At 41.9% G+C, this 21,494-nt stretch overlaps 1 protein-coding gene across 6 annotated transcripts in view; it reads right to left on the bottom strand.

The window, feature by feature from the left end:
- The window catches only part of frmd4a (FERM domain containing 4A), an 82,996-nt gene that overhangs the window by 9,054 nt on the left and 52,448 nt on the right, over window positions 1-21,494 (bottom strand). For 5 of the 6 annotated variants that reach the window (XM_030730854.1, XM_030730849.1, XM_030730852.1 and 2 more), the window contains exons 5-16: window positions 17,089-17,173; window positions 14,963-15,019; window positions 14,254-14,276; window positions 12,743-12,826; window positions 12,581-12,646; window positions 12,095-12,152; window positions 11,739-11,825; window positions 6,384-6,460; window positions 5,274-5,415; window positions 4,688-4,829; window positions 1,456-1,589; window positions 1,211-1,333 (exon numbers count right to left, since the gene is read on the bottom strand). In XM_030730854.1, the coding sequence (XP_030586714.1) occupies window positions 1,211-1,333; window positions 1,456-1,589; window positions 4,688-4,829; window positions 5,274-5,415; window positions 6,384-6,460; window positions 11,739-11,825; window positions 12,095-12,152; window positions 12,581-12,646; window positions 12,743-12,826; window positions 14,254-14,276; window positions 14,963-15,019; window positions 17,089-17,173 (1,078 nt within the window). The remainder of the gene's footprint in view (window positions 1-1,210; window positions 1,334-1,455; window positions 1,590-4,687; window positions 4,830-5,273; window positions 5,416-6,383; window positions 6,461-11,738; window positions 11,826-12,094; window positions 12,153-12,580; window positions 12,647-12,742; window positions 12,827-14,253; window positions 14,277-14,962; window positions 15,020-17,088; window positions 17,174-21,494) is intronic. The other variant, XM_030730850.1, reaches the window with a different exon arrangement.

Below are 21,494 nucleotides of genomic sequence, written 5' to 3'. Positions count from 1 at the left end.
CTTGCATATAAAACCCTGCCAGAGAAAACACACTACGGAAATCATTTATCTGTGCTGCAGCCGTGCATTTTCTCACCACTGGATAATCTCTATTGAGACACTCTGTCCCCAGTAATAACCTCTCCATCAATCCATCCTCTCCTCTTTTACAACTCTCCTGAGATTTGTCAAATGAAATAGGTGGCCAAAGTAAAACAGATATGGCATGTGTTGCTTGCACAGTAAAATGTACCTCAACATACTGCTACTGTTGAATAGTGTAGCTCAAACTTACGACAAGAAACAAACTCATGGCAGTTCTGTGACACACTGTGTTAAGCTTGCATGTAATTACTTCACTGACATCAGAGCACGCACACACATGATTTCACTTGTCTCCCGAGAGACAGAACGATGATGTATTCACTTGGGTTGACTTCATAATGGACTACCTCATTTCTGAAGAATCCCTCTCACTAACAGTGGCTTCACACTACAGCCGAGTGGCTTCTGTTTCTGTGTGTCTACGAGTTTAAGGTGCTCCGTGCAGATACAGTACAAGAAACATCATTTCGCTTGCGATGCACTTCGGTGATATTGTGCCCCTGGATTCTTTTCAAGCCATACAAACCTCTGTGGAACACACCCACACGAATGCCTGCACACAAGCAGGCGCACACACAATCCTACTATCACCACTTCCTGTGGTAAGAAACCAGCCAGGCTATATTTAGAAGTTCTGCTGCTCTGGAAAATCTAACTGTGGCACAAAAGCGGCAGCGAGACAAAGCTGCTTTACAAGATCAAGATGTCTCAGATTGTGGCTTTTTAGTTTTCTTTGTTACTTCAAAATTAAATTCTGATGGAATAATTGATTTATTATTATGTGAATCCTCATCCCATGCCATTTTGTAAGTATTATGTAGAGAACATTAGCTTTATTTAAATCTTGAACAACCCTTGATTTGCTCTGTATATGGTAGAGCCCTTAAACAATGCTGCTGGTCTGTGCAGACCATTAACATTACAGCTAGCTTAAGAGGAGATGAACTCTCTAATTAACACTGACATATTCCAGCTGCTCCATAAGACTGCCTGGCCAAATACATGTACTATTAGGTATTTTTTCAAATGCTGACTCTGCTAGATGACCTCACGTTTTTACTTGGGGAGTAGGAGATTGGAGAGAGTGACAAAGTGCTCGTAAAATAAATGGGAGTTGTGGCCTCACCTCTCCCTTAGGTAAAATTTTCTGCTCGTCCAGTTTAAAGGCGGTACCGATCTTCCGTCTCACTGTTGGTGGCTCCTCTCCTGGATCGAGAGGATATTCCTTTGGAAGCTTTCCAGTCAGCTCCTGGAAAATATTAAGCAGAAGGAAGGAGGGGGTGGGGGTGGGGGTGTGAGGTCATTGAAACAAGGTTAGAAAGGATTTCAGTTTTCAAAATATGCACCAATTCTACCATAATTTTCACATACCGCCTCCCGTATGCAGATGCTTTTGAGTTCCTCTAGTCTCTGCCTTAGTGTTTCCTCCAAAGCTTCCTGTCTGGCCCTCAGGGCTGCCAGCATGTCCTTCTTAGCTGTCTGGGAGCTGTCCGATTCCTGAGAGCCTGCAGGGCGCAGACGACACATAAGGTAAAGACAAGAGTCAGAGTGGTCTTCTGAGGTAGAATATAGAGCAGAGGGAGAAATAATCTGTGCACCTGCTAGTCTTGCAGGATGTTTACAGGGAAGTGAATGGAACGTTTCGATAAGGAAACTGAGTTTTGGTGGCGTGTTTGTGCAAGTGTGTGTGTTTAGAGGAAGGGGCAGTTTAGGACAAAGTCTGTGACGCACATCTCCGAGACCCTGAGGTGGTGCCAGTCTTGTTGAAAACAACACATACACTCCCACCCACACACTGTGTTTATTGCCGTTGCGTTCTCAGTGACCCCATGTTTTTCACTGTGCAGATGGACATGCAAATAATAAAAAAAACACTGGTGAAAATGTTTTGTCACAAAGAAGCTTAAAATGGCTGTCTATTATTTCAAGATAAACCACAACTATATTCAGAGTTTCTGTTGATGTGCAGGCTAAAAAAAAAGAAACCTTAGTGAAATGCACTGTTAAAAGAAATTAAAGGAACATTTTTTAATCAGAGTATAGCATCAAGTCAATTAAACTTCTGGGATATTGATCGGGTAAGTTAAGTAGCAGAGTGGATTGTTAATCAGTTTCAGCTGCTTTGGTGTTAATGAAATTAACAACAGTTGCACTAGTGGGGCAACAGTGAGACAAGTCCCAAAACAGGAATGGTTTTACAGGTGGAGGCCACTGACATTTTTTCCCTCCTCGCATTTTCTGACTGTTCTTTCACTTGTTTTGCATTTGGCTAGGGTCAGTGTCACTATTGGTAGCATGAGGGGATATCTGGACCCTACAGAGGTTGCACAGGTCGTCCAATTCCTCCAGGATGGTACATTAATACGTGCCATCCTGCACAGTCTTAAGAGCATGGGGGGGATTCCAGGAGACAGGCAGTTACTCTAGGAGAGCTGGACAGGGTTGTAGTTGGTCCTTAACCCATCAGCAGGCCTAGTATCTGCTCCTTTGTGCAACAGGATGAACACTGCCAGAATCCTACAAAATGACCTCCAGCAGCCCACTAGTGTGACCAAACAATCAGAAACAGACTTCATGAGGGTGGCCTCAGGGGCCAAACGTCCTCTAGTTGGCCCTGTGCACACTACCCAGCACTGTGGAGCCTGACCTGCATTTGCTATAGAATATCACAATTGGCAGGTTCAGTACAGGCACCCTGTGCTTTTCACAGATGAGAGCAGGTTCACCCTAAGCACATGTGACATTAAACAGTCTAGAGAAGCTGTGGAGAACATTATGCTGCCTGTAACATCATTCAGCATGACTGGTTTAGTGATGGGCCACTGTTGGTCTGGGGAGGCATATCCATGGAGGGACACACAGGCCTCTACAGGCTAGGCAACTGTATCTTGACTGCCATTAGGTATCAGGATGAAATCTTTGGCCCCATTGTCAGGCCCTATGCTGCTGCAGTGGGTCCTGGGTTCCTCCTGGTGCATGACAATGCCTGGCCTCATGTGGCGAGAGTATGCAGGCAGTTACTGGAGAATGAAGGAATTGATACCACTGACTGGCCTCCACTCTCACCTGACCTAAATCCAATAGAACACCTCGGGGACATGATGATTTGGGCTTTCCGACGCTGCTGGATTGCACCTCAGACTGTCAAGGAGCTCAGTGATGCCCTGGTCCAGATCTAGGAGGTGATCCCCCAGGACACTATCTGTTGTCTCTTTAGGACCATGCCCCGACATTGTCAGGCATGTATACAAGAACATGGGGGCCATACAAACTACTGAGTACCATTTTGAATTGCTGCAATGAAATTTCAGAAAAATGGACCAGCCGGCTGCATCTTTTTTCACTTTGATTTTCAGGGTGTCTTTGAATTCAGTCCTCTGTGGTTTGATAATTTTCACTTTCATCAAACAACCTGGCATCCTTTCATTCCAAACACATTACCCATTCCATATCAGTATAGATAGCCAGCATGATTTTTTTACCCCCATTGAGATCTGATGTTTTTTCCAAGTGTAATAGCAGTATACATGCTCATGTTTTGAAAGCTCAGCATGTTGAAAGGTATATTTGCCAGCAGTTTTTACCAACTATTTCCCAGCCATGAAGACCTTTAAAATGATTAGAGAAACTCTAAAATCTAAATATGTCTATTTAGAAAGCCACGGTGAGACAGAGGCGAGACGTGTAACAGCTCCTGTCTATCATCACTGTAACAGGACCACAAAAAGAAGTGACACGCCACAGCTAGAAAAGATGAATAAATACTGAATAATATGGCATGAGTACATTAGTAATTAGGGAAGAACTAAGAGGAGGGAAAAGGAAGGTTAAGAAAGGCTATATGAGGAGAAAAAGGGAGGGGCTAGGTGAAGGTGAAACAGGAGGAAGTAGCAAATCTAATTGAGGCAACCAATGGAGAGATGAAAAGTCCAAGCAGGACATTATTGCTAAAAGGGAACTGTGTTCTTCCCTGGCAGCAGTAATTGAGTCAGTAAAGTGTGAAATACCTAAAATAGCTACTCTGTAGTCACGTACAGGCAAACATGCTAATGATAAATTATGCTACAGTAGTAGCGAACCAGGTTACAGTACTTGTGATTCTCATCAATGTAATTGCTTCACTCACTTTCCTAGCACAGAACACATTGTATGTGGCTATCTGGGTGTAAAATGGCATTTTCCCTCCCAACGCTAATTTTAGCTCATGTACAAATCTTCCTGTCACACTCATTACTTGTTCAGCAGAGACAAGCATTGTTTTAAAGGCCATGCAAAAGTGTTCACTGACCCGCTGCCCCTTTCATTCCCTCACCCACTAAAATTAGAGGAGGCAGGGGCCTCTGGAGGATGAGTCTGTGTGACATGGGAGTGGTGTTCTATACATACTGAAAGACAGTGGGTGTGGTGTGAGCACAGTATATGTGTGAGAACATTCAACACAGAATCTCCGGTCTCTTTCCTGTGACAGCTGTTTCTGTCTCTCCAGCTGTCAACAGGATTCCTTATCATCAACACATGCAAGCACAAAGACAAATCTTTGTCAGAGTATTTCCATTCATGGTTATTTTCCTGTGAATTACACTCATAGCAAACACACACTGACCTGAGGAGAGCAGACTGCCACTGCTGCCACTGATGATCTTGCCCTTGCTGCCCATGTTGGCTAGCTTGGATGTCTTCAGTGTTCCTGTTTCTGTCAGGTCTATGGCAATCTCACTCAAACTCCGCGCTGCATGGATTTTTGACTGCACAGACAAGACAGTGTAAACATCTTTACACTGTTAATCTAACACTCCTGCTGACCATGCCTTGTACAATTCGAATTGTTTATTTTTTTTAACTTGTTTTTATTCAAAAATTTCCAGTGCAGATCACATCAAACATGTCATACATATAATGCATAATACACATAGTATATATACAGCCATCTGTATTGTGCTCCATAGGTGGCTTTGTTTGTCCATGGTTCAAAAACAAAAGAGACTGAAATTGAGAAAGAAGAGAAAAAAAAATGCAGGATACAGAGAGATCTCCTCCAGCATAGCAGTCACAATTCCAGTCAGTTGTGGTTTGAAAACAATGTTTGAATTGGGGACCATTTTTCTATAAATATGTCACTTTTCATAATTCGAATTGTTTAATGTGCTCTATCACACGCTTTGACTTAAAATCTTGTGGGACAGACTGACCTTGCTCTGTTTGCGGTCCAGGTAGAACTGGTGCTGGCTAATAGCCATGGCCCAGATGGACTTGATGAGGGCAGGACAGGCGTACCAGGTATGCACAGCAATGCCACTGTGACCAAAAGTCCTTCTCGTCACCGACGCCCTACAGTAGGAGCGGACACAAGGCCTCCTTATATACACTGAATAAAAGATTACTACACATGTACAGCAGTGAAAACACCCCCACCAGACTGCTCCAATGACTACTCCTGCTACTAAGAGGGTGAGACAATTTTGAAGCCTGAGAGAACTGTCCTGATAGAGATACTTTCTACAAAGCCACACACGATGTTCCCCATTGTTTACTCATCCTTTTTTAAACACACATCTGTAGCTGAGCAACAGACCAGCTCAGTCTAATGACAGCTTCCTTTAAAGAAAACACCACTGCTCTCTGCTTCACCCTGTCTGTCTCTTTTTCTCCCATTCCCTCCTTCCCTCCGTCTGTAGAATAACACTCCACATATATAGCCATGTTAAATAAACACAAGAGAGGTCACTTCCTCCGCAAAAGAACTATCGCACAGCCATCTATCCTTCTGTGGTCAGCTACCAAGGGTTTAACGTATTTACGCACTTGTTTGTGTGTGTGTGTGTGTGTGAGCGCAAGAGTGCACGTGCTTTTGCATGCATGTGGCTGCACAAATGTGTTAATAATCAGCATATCAATCAGTGTTGGGCTCCACCATGACATCCCCAATATTTTGCTCTGTTGCCAAGCCAAATTTTGCAGCTATTACTGAATTAGATTCTATCTCTCTTTCCCTGTACTGCACAGTATGGAATTTGAGTCTCAACATATTGACTTAGACCACAGTGGTAATTTACAGTAAAAGCTACTGGAAGGCATTTCTTAACTGATGTAAAATGTTATCATTTCCAGATATCAGCCTGAGACCAGAAATCAATTGCAAGAACATTCATCATTAAAATAACCGATTCTGAGATGACGATCATCCAATCAGGACTTTCTTTCAAGACATTAATGTTTCATTAAAACGCACACGATTAAACTGCTTTAAGAAAAGAACAGCGGCAAGATGATATCAGCTTCAGTTTGTGATATAAATTTACCTCCTGGGGTCATGAACTTCTACTGAAAACTTCTTCTCTCTGAAGTAGAGGTTCTCCAATTGACGCCATTGGAACACCTGAGATTTAGGAAAAACAGACACTCTTCAGGATTTCTCACAGAAAAAACATGCTTCACATTAAATCCGCACAGCTTTCAGCCAGATCTCTTCACTGTATGTTCCAATTTGTTTTGAAAGAAAACGCAATGGTTAAGGAGGAGGAGGAGGGGGGGGGGGGGGGGGGGGGGCGGACGGAGCTGAAAAGGAGGAGTTGGTAACAGAGAAGGAGGACCTAATCTGGAGCTCTCTGATCAGGTCCAGCCCAGGCAGTCTTGTCCGCAGAGGATCCCAGTGATCTCACTTTGGAGAAATACCGTGTGAGCAGGAGAGAGCTTATTTTCCTTTTCTTCTTTTCTCTTTTCTGACCCTTTAAGACCTGTCAGCCCCTCTATAAAAGTAGCCAAATCCAGCTGGGCAAGAAATGCTCCCTCAAGATGTGCTCCAAAACATATGTGTATCTTAAATCCTCCCCTGCGCAAAGGGAGCTGAAAGCTCTGAGGTGGTGGGTGTTCACCATCTGTAAGAAAGTGCATGTGCTGGCAGAGAGAAAGTGTGTAAAGTTAAGTTTCCTCCTCTGTTAGAGCTTTGCTAGGAGTGTTAAGAAGTGAGGGGGCGTTTGTGCCTCCCCTCCCCTCCTTCTGACCCCTCCTCCCTCCCTGAGAGACTGTGGGCTCTGCTCTGGGCTGTGGTTAGGGTGTGTGTGTGTGTGTGTGTGTGTGTGCGCGTGTGTGTGTGTGAGATGTGGGGTCAGGGGCGTGATACGAGGGAAAGAAGCTTTCTGCGGTCCCGCCGATTGAAGTGCCCTTGCTTTGTTTAGTCAGACCTCTCTGCTTGCGTACACAGACATTCACAAAGTCTGAGTATGTTTCTTGTTCGGGAAAGAGTAGACTGTTGGCTATTTTAGAACACAAGTTGGTCTGCATTTATCAGCTGCAGCAGACATGCAAAAACACACACACACAAACATGAAAGAAGTAACAAATGGGAGAAAATAAATAACAGACCAAAAAAAAAAAAGGAGGAAAAGAGGAGAAAGGGTGTGAAGGGAGAAACAGGTCACAGCCGAGGAATTTTAACAGCTTGGGAAAACAATGGACAGAAGGATGAGAGGGAGGAAGAAGGAGGAGGGGGAGAAATATTAGGAAAAAAAATCTAAAAACACATTGTAAGTGTTTATGTGTGCATGTGGGTGCATGATGAAAGAAAATCAGCAGTCTTATCAAAACTTTTACTGTACTGCACATTTTCAATGGAGTGTTACGTGCTAATGTGGCATGGTGCTAAAAATAGCAGGCAGAGTAGAAACGGAGTGAATGACTGTGTGAGTGCTGGCTACATATGAGTCAGAGCTGTGGAGATTAGATAGGTGTTTGTAACTGTGTTCGGGCACAAGACCGCTAAAACTGTCCTCACTTCAATTCAATTCACTTCAATTCGATTCAGTTCAATTCAATTCAATTTACATAGCACCAAATCACAACAGTTGCCTCAATGCGCTTTATATTGTAAGGTAAAGACCCTACAATAATTACAGAGAAAACCCAACAATCGAAACGATCCCCCTATGAGCAAGCATTTGGTGACAGTGGGAAGGAAAAACTCCTTTTTAACAGGAAGAAACCTCCGACAGATCCAGGCTCAGGGAGGGGCAGTCATCTGTCGTGACTGGTTGGGGCTGAGGGGAGGGAGACAGGACAAAAGACATGCTGTGGAAGACAGCCAGAAATTAATAATATCCAATGATTAAATGTAGAGTGGTGAATAAACAGAGTAAAAGATGTGAATAAAAAAAAAAAATACTCAGCAGCCTAGGCCTATTGCAGCAAAACTAAGGGATGGTTCAGGGTCACTTGATCCAGCACTAAGTATAGGCTTTATCAGAAAGGTAAGTTTTAAACCTAATCCAATCCTAATCTTAAAAATACAGAGGGGGTGTCTGTCTCCCGAACCCAAACTGGGAGCTGGTTCCACAGAAGAGGGGCCTGAAAGCTGAAGGCTCTGCCTCCCATTCTACTCTTAAGTGTCCTAGGAACCATAAGTAAGCCAGCAGTCTGAGAGCAAAGTGCTCTATTGGGGTGATACGGTACTATGAGGTCTTTAAGATAAGATTATTCAAGAAACTTATATGTCCTCGCTGTCAGCTGGACAGAGTTACTGCAATTATGAAAGTGCACTTTGATGTCTCAGGATAAGTTGTACATGTACACAAAAGGTATGTGAATCGATTTGAGGAATGCTATTAGAAGTCACTGTATTTAAAAAGAGATGGAATAAAATCTGTACTAATTTATGTAAGTGCTCCTCTTACATAAACCTATTGTATTAAAAAAGACTTTCTTCTTTTAAAATCTTGAATATCTGTTAAAAACACACTGGCAGCTTCTTCCTCAGGAACTCAGAAAGCCAGTGGGTGCTGCTGTTTTCTGGGTGAGGGTTTTGGTGTGTGTGTGTATATAAATCCTCTTCAATTTGGCGGCAGAAGCCTTACAGACAATAGCATAATCAGACACAGACAGAGGAAGTGACTGGTCATTATTCATAATCACACAGGGTGCCCGTGTGCACAGAGCTACGTCTGTCTCACAATAATGTTTGCACACAAAAAAACACATCCATTACAGACGAAAGGTCACATCTGATAGTGTGTAAATGCCTTTCTTTGGTGTAGCAGGCTCCCAAAGGACCACTCGAAGAATAGAAAGTTTAAATAGCTTACATCAGTTTAACTATAGTGAAGCCAGGTATTCTTTTCTATAACTGGACCTCGGAGTCCCAATGACTATTGTTTAACCCATGGGTGGGGTTCAGAGGTGCACAAACAGGCACCTCCTGTTTGTGTAGCAGTGTTTCATTTGTGTAAAATCTTATCAGAACATTGTAAATAGAAGCTGACAAAAATTAAGTGGTATATACTATGTGTGTTTATATACAGTGAAATGCATGTGAGATGAACCATAATTTGCTGTTTTTAATTCAAATATTCTTATGACTTAATCACAGTGTTTATTGGGTTGCTTTAAATGAGTCACTAAGCTTGTCAGTCAACATGTAAACTCTATAATCTTTGCTTAAGCAAGTCACAAGACACTAATGAAGCATCAGAACAGTGTGTGGGTCCACTGTAAACCCCTGGCAGGGTGCACTGTACTAGTGTGTCTGCTTTTAGTATGTGGTAAGCAGAGGAGGAGGTATTTTAAACCCCTAATAAAAAAGGTGGAGGGTGTGGTAGATGGCTTGCAGTTAGACACAACAGGAACTCCCCTTGTAAAAAAACTAACTAATTAAAGACAACTACCATCTGTACACACAACTATTGTACAACATAGTGTGAAGTTACTCTCTAATTAATTTGGGTTTTTGTTAAAAATCATAAATCATTTCTACTGTGACCAAAATGTCTCATAATTAGTGTTCATCCTCCACCTCCCTGAGTTACAGTAATCAAAGCTTTAACAGTGACTCCACTCTGAGTCAGTGATTACTGGGACCAATCCGATTTGCGGACTGACGAGTCACCAAATCTGTGCTTCCTGCAGTGAAAATACTGGTAATACTCACTAGCATAACATCTCCACACATTGCAAAGTCCTTCCTCTTTTCTAGAACACAGCTCTGAAAAAGAAGCAGCGCTAGCCCTCTTTTATTCATCTGATCTGAACAAACCTTCACTGTGTTCAGTGGGGTTTAGTTGAACATGTAGCATTGCATTAAGCTTGGTTCAACACGCTGAGGAAGCCCAATCTTACTCATTTTTTTGCTCCCAAATGTATGTTTGTGTTAGGGAAGAAACAAGGGAGGAAAAAAGTCAGGGTGTCAGCACTGAAGCTTAATGGACCTTGAGTCACGCTGACTGTTGCTATGGCAGCTGAATGCTTGATAAGTCATTTGTGTGGTTTTAACTCTTGCTTCCCCGCCCTTCTCCTTTTGTTTTTTTTCTATCCAGACAGAGTTATATTTGCATGTTGTTTGCTTATCAGCAAAATCGCAGCTTTTCCATTTAAGTCTAAGTGAGATATGATGAGATCAATCTAGTTTTTTGATGGGAACTACCTCAGACTAAGGTATACCATCTTTTATCTATCTAAGGACGTTCATAGCTTAAACGATGGTCGAAAAGTGAAAGCTATACGGGAGTGCCTTGATCCTGCATTCTTTGAAACAACCGGCAGGGGGCAACTCCTCTCATTTTAAAAAGAAGCCCCCAGATTCATGACTTCATGAAAAGCTTTCCTGACAAGTTTACGGTCTCAATTGTTAGTTTTAAGACTTCAAGCCCTATATGAAGAAAAATAGATGATAAATCAGCATATGATTTGGAACGTTGCTACCTTGTGACTGAGAAGGTGCTACTGAATGTGTGAGCTGGTGATGGCCAACATGCTCAACTCAGGACTTCTAAATGCAAATCATCAAACACATGGGTAACGTCACATTGGTTAGTTCATCTTTAATTCATAGTGTATGCATGTGCTTTATAGCAAAAAAAAAAAAGGACAGAGTTTGCAACCAATCCACAGCTTTCTCAGAATGACCTGGTGGTTTTGTCTGTGAGTTTGTTGTGAGATACACAGGCTCCATTTTTTTCCATCACCATGGTTACTTAACACCAAGGCAACTACAAGATTTAGCACACATGAATGAGACAGGATTTCAGGCTTGGTGACTGGAATGCACTAATCATGACATGCACACACACTCAGAACACAAAGTTAGTGACAAACAGGAAAGCATTTGGCAGACAGGAAATATTCATCAGGATGGTGAGTTCAGTGTTCAATCCCTTTCCTGTGTCTGAGTGTGTGCATTTGTCAGTGTGTGCCTGTACCTATGACTAAGGGTCTTAATGGGAAGTCACTATGCGAGGATGCTGTTAACACAATTAAAATCCTTTGAGACAAGGCTGAATGGCAGAGATCAAGGACCTAAATGAGCCTGGAAGTGAAAGGTTAAGAATAGTTTTTGCAGATAACCCGCAAGGTGAAGTGATTGGGAGGAGGCAGAAATAAATTCAGTGCAGGATGTAAAACATTTCAAGTCTGAACATCTCCAGACAGTAATAATTGTACAACATTGTTAGTACTCTTTGCCAACACAATACACTTGTTGACTGAATGGAACAATAGGCAATGGAGACCATGAAAACAGACACAGAAAGACCTGGAGCTTTCCTTATAAAGCATCATATTCTTTAAACAAACACTGCTTGGAATGAAAGAAAGTGAATTGATTAAAAAATAAACGAAAAAGAAACAGTTTAGCTTGAGCTGTAGACAGATTAGAGAGAACATTATCTCACCTTCCTGGGTTTGACCTTGTCCTGGTAGTCATACTGAAAGATGCCTTTATAGCTCAGACCCAACCACCAAGGGATCCCCTGCTTGTCCTACAACATATAACAGAAAAAAGTCAGGAAAAGTTTTGCATCTGTGCAGGACTCAAAAGAAAAGAAAGGGAAAGTTAAAGAGAGGTAGAAACAGTGACAGGAAAAAAAAAACAAACCAAAATGCACAAATGGAACAGTAAAAAATTTAAGTTCCATCATGTGTCCAAAATCCCAACTGGCTGATTACGGATCCAAAGTGAACAAAAAAATGTGTGTGGTGTGCAGTGCATGTGTGAGAAAAAAGAAAAGGCAGAGCAGTAAAACTGTACCTTTACAGAATAGTAATGCACTCCATATGTGGGCAGAGACTCTACAATGCTCATATAACTGTGAGGAGCAGAAAGAGAGACATGTAAGGGTTACAGAGAAGACAGCTTTCAATATGCTGGACCAACATAACCAAAAGCATAAGCCCCCTTCACACAAGGCCCCTGTTCAAGGCAGGATGGTTGTGTCTTTATTCCCCCTCACAGATCTAAGTGAAAGGTACAGAGACAGAACTGGGGGGAATTGTTATTGTGCTTTTACGCCAGCAGCAGCGGTAGTTACAGAGCCAATTCAACATCTGTGTGAAGGGAAGAGCTGGCATGGCAGGACATGCCACACTAGACCCCAGCGCAGTTGTGTTAAACATGCAATGCTTCTGCTGGAGTCACACACTGGGGTGATATTACACCAGCCAAAATAAGGGGGTCTTTTTAGTGGCATTACAGCTTTATCTCTGTGTGAATGAGGCCACACATAAACACACTTACTTTACAATGGCCTGCCCTCTGCTCTGCCCACTAAGCTTCTTGTAATGTTCTATGACCCGGTCTTCACTGTAGGAGGGAGCAACAAAGAGAAAAGAGAAAAATATTAGCAAAATGTGAGCTTGTAAAATGTTCAGCAGGTTTTTCTGGATCAAACTGTCTCACCAGTAGGCCAGAGATGGGTGCTCCTTTAGGGCCTGGGTGGGTAGAGCGGGCAGCTTTTTCAGGTCAGACCTTGTTGCATCATTACTGTGAAGGAAAAACGCCACTGTCAAAAGAGGACCACTTAAAACTAAAGTTTTCAGTTACAGCCAAACTAAATATTTTATACAGGTCTTAAAATGAGCTTTAGAACATTTTTGGAAAACTGGAACTATGTTTAGTTAAGAGACAGAAGTAAATGTTGATGGTCTGAATGCTTCTGGGGTCTATCTGAACAGCTGCAAAGAGCAGACACTGACAGCTGGAAACAGAAGAAAGAAAAGAGCGACAGAAGCACAGACACAAAGACAAAATATAAATAAAGAAAGATAAAAGGAGATAAAAAAAAAATAAGGATGGAGCAGGAAAAGATTAACACTGAGAAAGAGTAAATGAGACAGGGAAACATGCAGACAGCTAAAGTGACTTGGCCCCAGACTCAGTTTTCAGACCTCCAGCGGCAGGAGGTCTTAATACCCAACTCTAATCCCCCCAGCCTCTCTCCAGCCTCTGCCTAGGCCTCAGAAGATTGGGGAAAGCCCTGGGAACATGACAACCTATGAGCTAAAGCTCTGGAAGAGATCCATCCGCTCGGCCCGTCTGTTCTTCAATGTGTGAACGCAGCTGTGCGTCTGCATTGACTGATATTCACTATGTAGCTATTTATTAAGTATACTGGTTGGATGCACAACTTTGGGATTGTAAATGGTAAGAATGATCAGAAATGCAAGCTGTGCACAAAGACATCATAAAAAAGTCACAAGATAATGCTTTTTTCAATGTTTTTTTTGTTTTTGCAGATTATGCAGATGTGTATTAAGCTTACTGAAATGTAGTCAGATAAAGATAAACTGCATTGAACTACAATTTAGGGAATTCATTGAGAACAACCTGATATGCATTTGACAAAGGTAAACAGTTGATTATTATTTAAAAGTTATGAAAAGAAATACAGAGAGCAGTGACTGGGCTTTTAGAGAAAGGATTTATGTGAATGTGTGGGAGGAAGAGGGTAAGGAAAGGGGGGAAGAATGTGAAGTAATGTCTCCAGAGTGTGTCACATTCCATCCCTGTTGTGTTTATTTACTCCTTTCACTGGCGGAAATGGGGTCAGAGGTGATGGCTGTAGTAGTATGTTATTCGTGCTACAACAAAGGGATGAGGAATCACATACATTTAAGCCAACATCACACAGATGTATATCCAAAGGGCCACATGAGGCCCTCAGCTCTCATGAAACTTGCACATAAATTTGGATTTCTTCTTTTTTTTTTTTGTAACCCTAAGGAGCAGACAGACCCCTGATATCATGTCTGTTGTCCCTGTGTCTGCACCTCTTTTCATCAAGATGCTTTGTTAGTTGTTAGAATATTTAGTTTTTAGAGGTTTTGTTGCTTTTAACAACTGTTAAGAGGACAGACAGAATCTGTCTTTCTGACATGTTCAATAGCTATGATGACAGTGAGTGTACTTACCTGGTGAAATCACCTTTAGCCTCCTGTGGAGCAGAAAAAAGGAAAAAAGAAGTCAGAGATAATGGGGCAACTTCCATAGGTGGATATGTCAACACTTAACAGTGACCATAAAATGTGGTTTTTAGTTTTCATGCTGGAATCGAGAGAAACATTAAACGGCCATCTGGAATGAACCTTCTGAAAGGTTACAGAGATACCTGACACTGTGTGTCTGCACCTGCACACAGAGGCCAAACACACATACACACGCACCAAACTCAGCCCAGTTTATGTGTAACATGACCTTGCAGAATCACGGTTAATTGACTTACCTACTCTGAGAAAGGGACAGGAAAGAGAAAGGGCTGGAGTCAATGAGCATTTGTGAAGTATAAGAGCTTCTCTGTGACAGCAGCTATTCCTGTCCACCATTTATGTGGTAGACCAAAATTTTGTTACCAAAGTCAGCTGAGGTTTTTCGGATTTGAAACCTCCCAGCGTTACTGCAGATTAACGTCAGATTGATAGCTACATTAGATAATGAGAGTTTAATCGCTCACAATTATTACTGCAGCAGATAATGTGAGTTTAATCATCCTCAATTAGGATCAAAGGCTGGTGGAGATAGTTTGGAGGAAAACTTCAAACGGTTTCAGAAGAGAACAGCCCCTGGAATAACTTGTGTTACACACACAGACACACAAACAAACACACACACACTTCATCTTACTTGAAGAATGTAGGAAGCCAATTCGAAGACAACCTCGCTGTCTACTTCAATCAGCTCCTGCAAAAACAGGAGAAAAGAAATGAGCAAATGCCATGAGAGACATTCTCCTATTGTGAGCACAAGTAAATAAAGCACACACACACACACTGTGCTGCCTTTGGGAGTAAAAAGTGGACATTCCTAAAATCATCAGTCATTCGACATAAGCTGATAGCTCCTTTCACCTGAATGCCACTAACCCTCTTTTTTATTTCTCTCTACCTTCTCTAATTTCATGACGTGTTCATGCAGAAAGAGCTCCAAAATGAGGCAAAGTGAAGGGGGATGGGAGAGGGGTTTAGGGGTTGAGGGTGAGCATGGATGCTCTGGTTACTGATTCCCTGAGTACATTTTACCAATGTGTCTTTTAAATATTTTACTAGGGATGCAGTGAAATCAGGCCTTTTGACTGATATTGACCTAAAGTGGCACTTCCTGGTGTCAGTGGCCGATATTTATTTATTGTGACATGCTACTTTGGGTACTGGAATTGGATATCAGTCAAACTGATATTTTACTCATCACTATCAGCTCAGAGTTCAACAATGGAAGAACAGGATGATACATACAGCACTGGCGCAAGCATTCATGATTTAATGACCTGAATGTGTGGTTTGTTCTTGTAAAAATATGTTTCAAATATACATATGAATACACATATAGATGACATCTTATGTGTACATTAACAGAGAGAAGGATTAGTGGGCAGTGAGTGGTGGGTCACCTATCCCAGGAATGTGCCCTTTACAATCCACCTCTTAATTTGATGGAGGATCAAACAGCCAGGATGAAATACTAGACAGAACAAACCCACTGTGGGTGTACCACCCAGTGAGCCTACAAATCAGCACACACTGTGTGTTTCCGTACTGTTTTTCCACAGCACAGCACAAATGTTTCTAACTGCAAGGAGACTGACTACAGAAAGCATACTTAAACCTTCTATCTACTATGTTGTGTTTTTTCTCTCAGCTTTCCTTTTGCTACTCTCTTTCCATTGGATCATCAAAGGCATCTACAGTACAGCTGGAGCTGGTAGGGTCAACACTGATAATTAGCTAATCTAAGTTGTAATAAATGAGCAATTAAAGACTGATATCTCATGAAGATGCTTTAACATGTTTACTGGCAAGACTGAACTGCTGATATTTGAACATATTGCTAACAGACACTAGTAAGACAGGTGCTTGTACGTTAGTCAAACCAGAGTTTCTAAGTAGGTTTACTTCTATGTACTTATATATATATATAATTTGAACAAACTGGCTCTGGAAAAATGAACAATTCAAGAAATTACTGCACAAAGGAAAGTGTTTAGACATTATCACAGTAATCTATAAGGTTTTTACTGGGAAATTTCAGTTAAGTTATTTACCTTCAGGCTGCACACGCCCTCTTCTGGAAAGGTTACATAACTGCTTGATACCGGTGTCTATAAATGTGCTGTATGCTGATTAGACTCTAACTAGCTGCTGCTGCCTGAATTTTAACTAGTTAAGTGAATTACTTAGTTACTCTAAAGAAATATATCAATGGGATTCTCTGGATGGTTAATTTTGAAATTGAGAAATAATTCCAAATGCTTTCTGCCTTTTGAATTTTCTCTTTGGGCAACTTCCTAGAAGTATGAATTCCAATGCATATTTTAAATCGCTATTTAAACAGCCAAAGTAATTGTGGCTTAGCGATGACAGATGGCAATGAAAATCATTTGCTAGTTGCTGAAATGTGGAGCGGCGCATGACATGACGGGTAACAGATGATGCACATGGTTCACATTTTCTGCTTCACCAAATCAGTGTGCAGGAGCGAGGTCCAAGCTTTCCTCTTGTGGCATCTCTTCATTTAGAAAGAAAAATGGGCTAAGGAAGTGGCATGCAACATGAAGCCCAGCACTCTTTGTAATTCCACCATAAAATGCAACCACTGAAAACAAAAATGATTGAAGGCCAAGAGAAAATCTTGGCTTTAAGTGCAATTCCACAAAGGATTCATATCATTCATATAGCATGTAAAAATAAATAAATGAAGGAGGAGATGAAGCCAGAAGACTTTGACTGCATCATGAAAATAAAGTAAGGATTTACCTTGTAGATGATGGACTTTGCATTAAGAAAGAACAGTTCAATGGTGGCATTATCCTTCAGGTAGGATATACTCTCAATGTAGAACCTGAAAACGCAGAAGAAAACATAAATACTGCTGCAGTTTCAAAGTAAGCGGGGATGCTCGTCGACCTTCGGTCAAAAGAAAGAAGATTTATTAAGTTTTATGTGTTTGCTTCAAAAACAAAAGTTAGAAACAGGTAATACAGGAATTAGCATGCTAGAAGGCTATGATAATTAAACTGTGCAGATGTGACTGAATAGTTGCAGTGGTAAAAATGACCAGATGGGGTCGCACCAAACCAAAGACTGATTACCTATACCAGCATCCTTTCACTTCCCCTTACACCACACTACCACAGTGGCTGGCAGTAGTTCATTATCAGTTTGTGAGTGTGTGCACATTCCTCAATCTGAATATGCACGCACACACACGTAGATTGAATGTGCACATGATGCACTTCACTGTGCATCATCAGCAGTGTGCAGTGATCTCTCTCTCTCACACACACACGCGCGCGCACACACACACACACACACACACACACACACACACACACACACACACACACACACACACACACACAGAGACACTGTCACTTTCTGGAGAGAGAAACACAGTAACCCACTTCTGGCAGAGCGGTGAGCAGTGTACTAACATAATAATGCAGTTTAAATTTAGCTCATGAATGCATGCAGAGCCAGAGGGAAGCTGGAATGGTGCGCTAGGAAGCTACTCGTTGTTAGCTCCTCTCTGGTGAAAACAAACATCAAAAAGATTCACAGATGTTCTCATGTGACTCCTGACATCTCCTTCAGAGACAGTAAATGGTTTGCAGTTAATCGTGTCTTTTAACCTTAGCTAGGTTTTACAAAACAAATCACTTCACATTCACCCATTCATACACGAGTGGTGGCAAAGCTTCCGTGTATGGGAAGCAACTTATGTTACATTATTTGCCATGCTGATTTGAAGGGGCTGAGAATCAAACTGGTGCAATTAGTGGATAAATTGCTTAAATCCACCACTGGATATACATAAAAGTATGACTTGATATCTCTCTGCACTTGTGAACAGTGTGATCTATGAATGTATCCTTATGAATACTTGGGAATTCACATTTCATTTTCAGTGCACGTGAGTCTGCATAGGTATTGAGCGAGAGGGACTGTAGGCAGATCAATAATTGTGTGTGTGTGTGTGGGGGGCTTAATTTGCATTACCCATTGAGCTGCAAGAGAGAATGAGAGGTGCTTGTCAATATTCAGTGTGAACATTTAATTAAAGCAGCAGTGTTGATGAGACATACCCACACTGCCAGCACAGCAACAAGCATGCAAAAAAGGCACCCACTGAATCAGCAGGAGGTGGGCATCTGCCTAGCATTTATTGGGAACACATGCATCACAAAAACACGGCATGAGAATGCAGAAACATGACACACACAGAGAAACATGCACCCACACATAAACACACAACATACTTTCTATTAGACAAACACACACCCACACATAAACAAACCTTATATTGTGCTTATTAAAAACAATATGTTCAGATTCATAACAGATTCAGGCCTGACATTTGGGCTCATTGTTGTTACACCACAGTCCACAATCTGCATCTGAACGTGTACGAGTGCGAGAAATAGGGTGGGATGTGTTCGAGAGCGGGTGTATTCAGTAGTGTGACATTTAGAGAGATTAAGGTTAGAGATTAGACCGAACTGCGATGATGAAGAAGGGGGATGAAGCCTCAATGAGGTGTCAGAGTTCACAGTGTCATAGCACCACCACCACATCTTCAAACACCCATTAGTCTGTGTAAATAGACACACAGTAACCCTGTACCCCACACAGCTAACCACCAACACTACCACCAGAGCTTTTTCATGCAGGCTCCTGGGAAAGACACAACTATTAGTAAATTAATGCTGGAATCAACATACAGTTATGGCCAAAAGTTTTGAGAATGATACAATTATTGGTTTTCCCAAAGTTTGCCACTTCAGTGTTTTAGATCTTTTTGATATACTGAAGCATAATTAGAAGCATTTAAAAAGTTTCAAAGGCTTTCATTGAGAATTACATATTTGTAGTGTTCGTCCTTCTTTTTCAAGACCGCTGCAATTTGCCCTGACATGCTGTCAATTTCTGGACCAAATCCTGACTGATGGCAACCCATTCTTGTATAATCAATGCTTTGAGTTTGTCAGAATTCATGTTTTTTTGTTTGTTCATCCACCTCTTGAGGACTGACCACATATTCTCAGTGGGATTAAGCTGCCGCAACCAGTTAGGGCTGAGGGGAGAGACAGGACAAATGACATGCTGTGGAAGAGAGCCACAGATTAATGATAGCTAGTGATTAAATGCAGAGTGGGGTATAAACAGAGTAAAAAGAGGTGAATGAAAAGAAATTCTCAGTGCATCACAGGAACCCCCCAGCAGCCTAGGCCTATTACAGCATAACTAAGGGGTGGTTCAGGGTCACCTGATCCAGCCCTAACTATGAGCTTTATCATAAATGAAAGTTTTAAGCCTAATCTTAAAAATAGAGAGGGTGTCTCTATTGTGAGTGAGTGAGCTCCCTTGGATGAGAAGCAACCCCCACACATGAATGTCTCAGGGTGCTTTACTGTTGGCATGACACAGGACTGATGGTACTGCTCAGCTTTTCTTCTCAGGACAATCATTTTTCCGGATGCCCCAAACAATCGAAAAGGGGCTTTATCAGAGAAAATGACTTTGCCCTAGTCCTCAGTAGTTCATTCCCTGTAGTGGCTTCTTTGTTGTCCTTCTTGACACCATGCCATCCTCCAAAACTCTTCACCTCACTGTGCATGCCAATGCTTGCTGCCATTCCTGAGCAAGCTCTGCACTGGTGGGGCCTGATCGTGCAGCTGAAAAAACTTTGGGAGACAGTCCTGGCACTTGCTGTACTTTCTTGAGTGCCCTGAAGCCTTCTTCACAACAATTAAATTCTCCTTGAAGTTCTCGATGATCTGATAAAAGGTTGATTAAGGTGCAATCTTACTAGCAGCAATATTCTTGCCCGTGAAGCCCTTTTTATGCAAAGCAGCGATGACTGTGCATGTTTCTTTGCAGGTAGCCATGGTTAACAGAGGAAGAACAATGATTTCAAGCACCACCCTCCTTTTAAAGCATCCAGGCTGCTATTCTAACTCAATCAGCATGACGGAGAGATCTCCAGCCTTGTCCTAACCAACACTCTCACCTGTAGTAACAAGAGGATCACTGAAATGATGTTAGCAGGTCCTTTTGTGGCTGGTGTCAGGCTGATATGCAGTGGAAATGATTTTGGGGGGGATTAAGTTAATTTTCATGGCTAAGAGGGACTTCATCTGATAACACTTCATAACATTCTGGAATAGATGCAAATTGCCATCATAAAAACTGAAGCAGCAAACTGTGTAAAAAAACAATATTTGCACCATTCTCAAAACTTTTGACCATTAAACATCCATGAATGAACATGAATTAAACATCCACAAACATTATCCTGTTCAGGGTCATGGGGGGGGGCTGGAGCCTATCCCAGTTGTCATAGGGCAAAAGGCAGGGTACACCCTGTCACAGGGCCAATACAAGACAGAAAACCATTCACACTCACACCTAGGGGCAATTTAGAATGCCCAATTAACGTAAGCCCACTAACTGCAAGTCTTTGGACTGGGGGAGGAGAAAACCCACAAACATGGAAACTCCACACAGAAAGGCCTGGCCCAAGGTGGATTCAAACCCAGACCCCCTAGCTGTGAGATAACAGTGCTAACCACCACGCCACTGTGTTGCCCAGAGTAGCTAAACATCTTGACTGTATTTACTGTGGCACTGTGCAAATAGTGTTTGCTAAATAGAATATGCTTTTTCCAAAAAACTGCCTTATTTACATCCTGCCTCATGACTTGAGCCATGATATAGATGTCACCATGAAAATGACTCACTGGCATTTTGTCCATGTGCATCACTTCGCATTACACTAAAAACACCAAAACTGCAGCACCTCTTGTGATGGCAGCAAGGCTGCAGACACTTATCTCTTGGGTGGGTGTTCTGTTAACTATAATTTCCCCATTGTGGGACCGATAAAGTATCATTCAGTCATTCAAAAAGTGAATAACATTTTAATGCAATGTTGTGCCTGGAAATGGTCCTTGAAATAAAGCCTTCACTATCTCTTCCAAGTAATTTTATTTAAAAGGAAGCACGTATGTGCATAGGAGTGTATGTTTTCTCATGTCACGTGGCCTTTTTTTTTTGTTTGTTTAAACAAGCCTATGGAATACATAATGCCACTAAATGCAATCATGAACGTACACAAACATGCACGCGCTGCTTTTTGGTCATGCCTGTGATTTTTCATCTTA

This window comes from Archocentrus centrarchus, chromosome 6 (genome assembly GCF_007364275.1).
Source record: "Archocentrus centrarchus isolate MPI-CPG fArcCen1 chromosome 6, fArcCen1, whole genome shotgun sequence".
In the NCBI taxonomy this organism is placed as follows: domain Eukaryota; kingdom Metazoa; phylum Chordata; class Actinopteri; order Cichliformes; family Cichlidae; genus Archocentrus; species Archocentrus centrarchus.
Note: the sequence above shows the minus strand (reverse complement) of the source record. Positions and strands in the feature narration are given on the sequence as shown.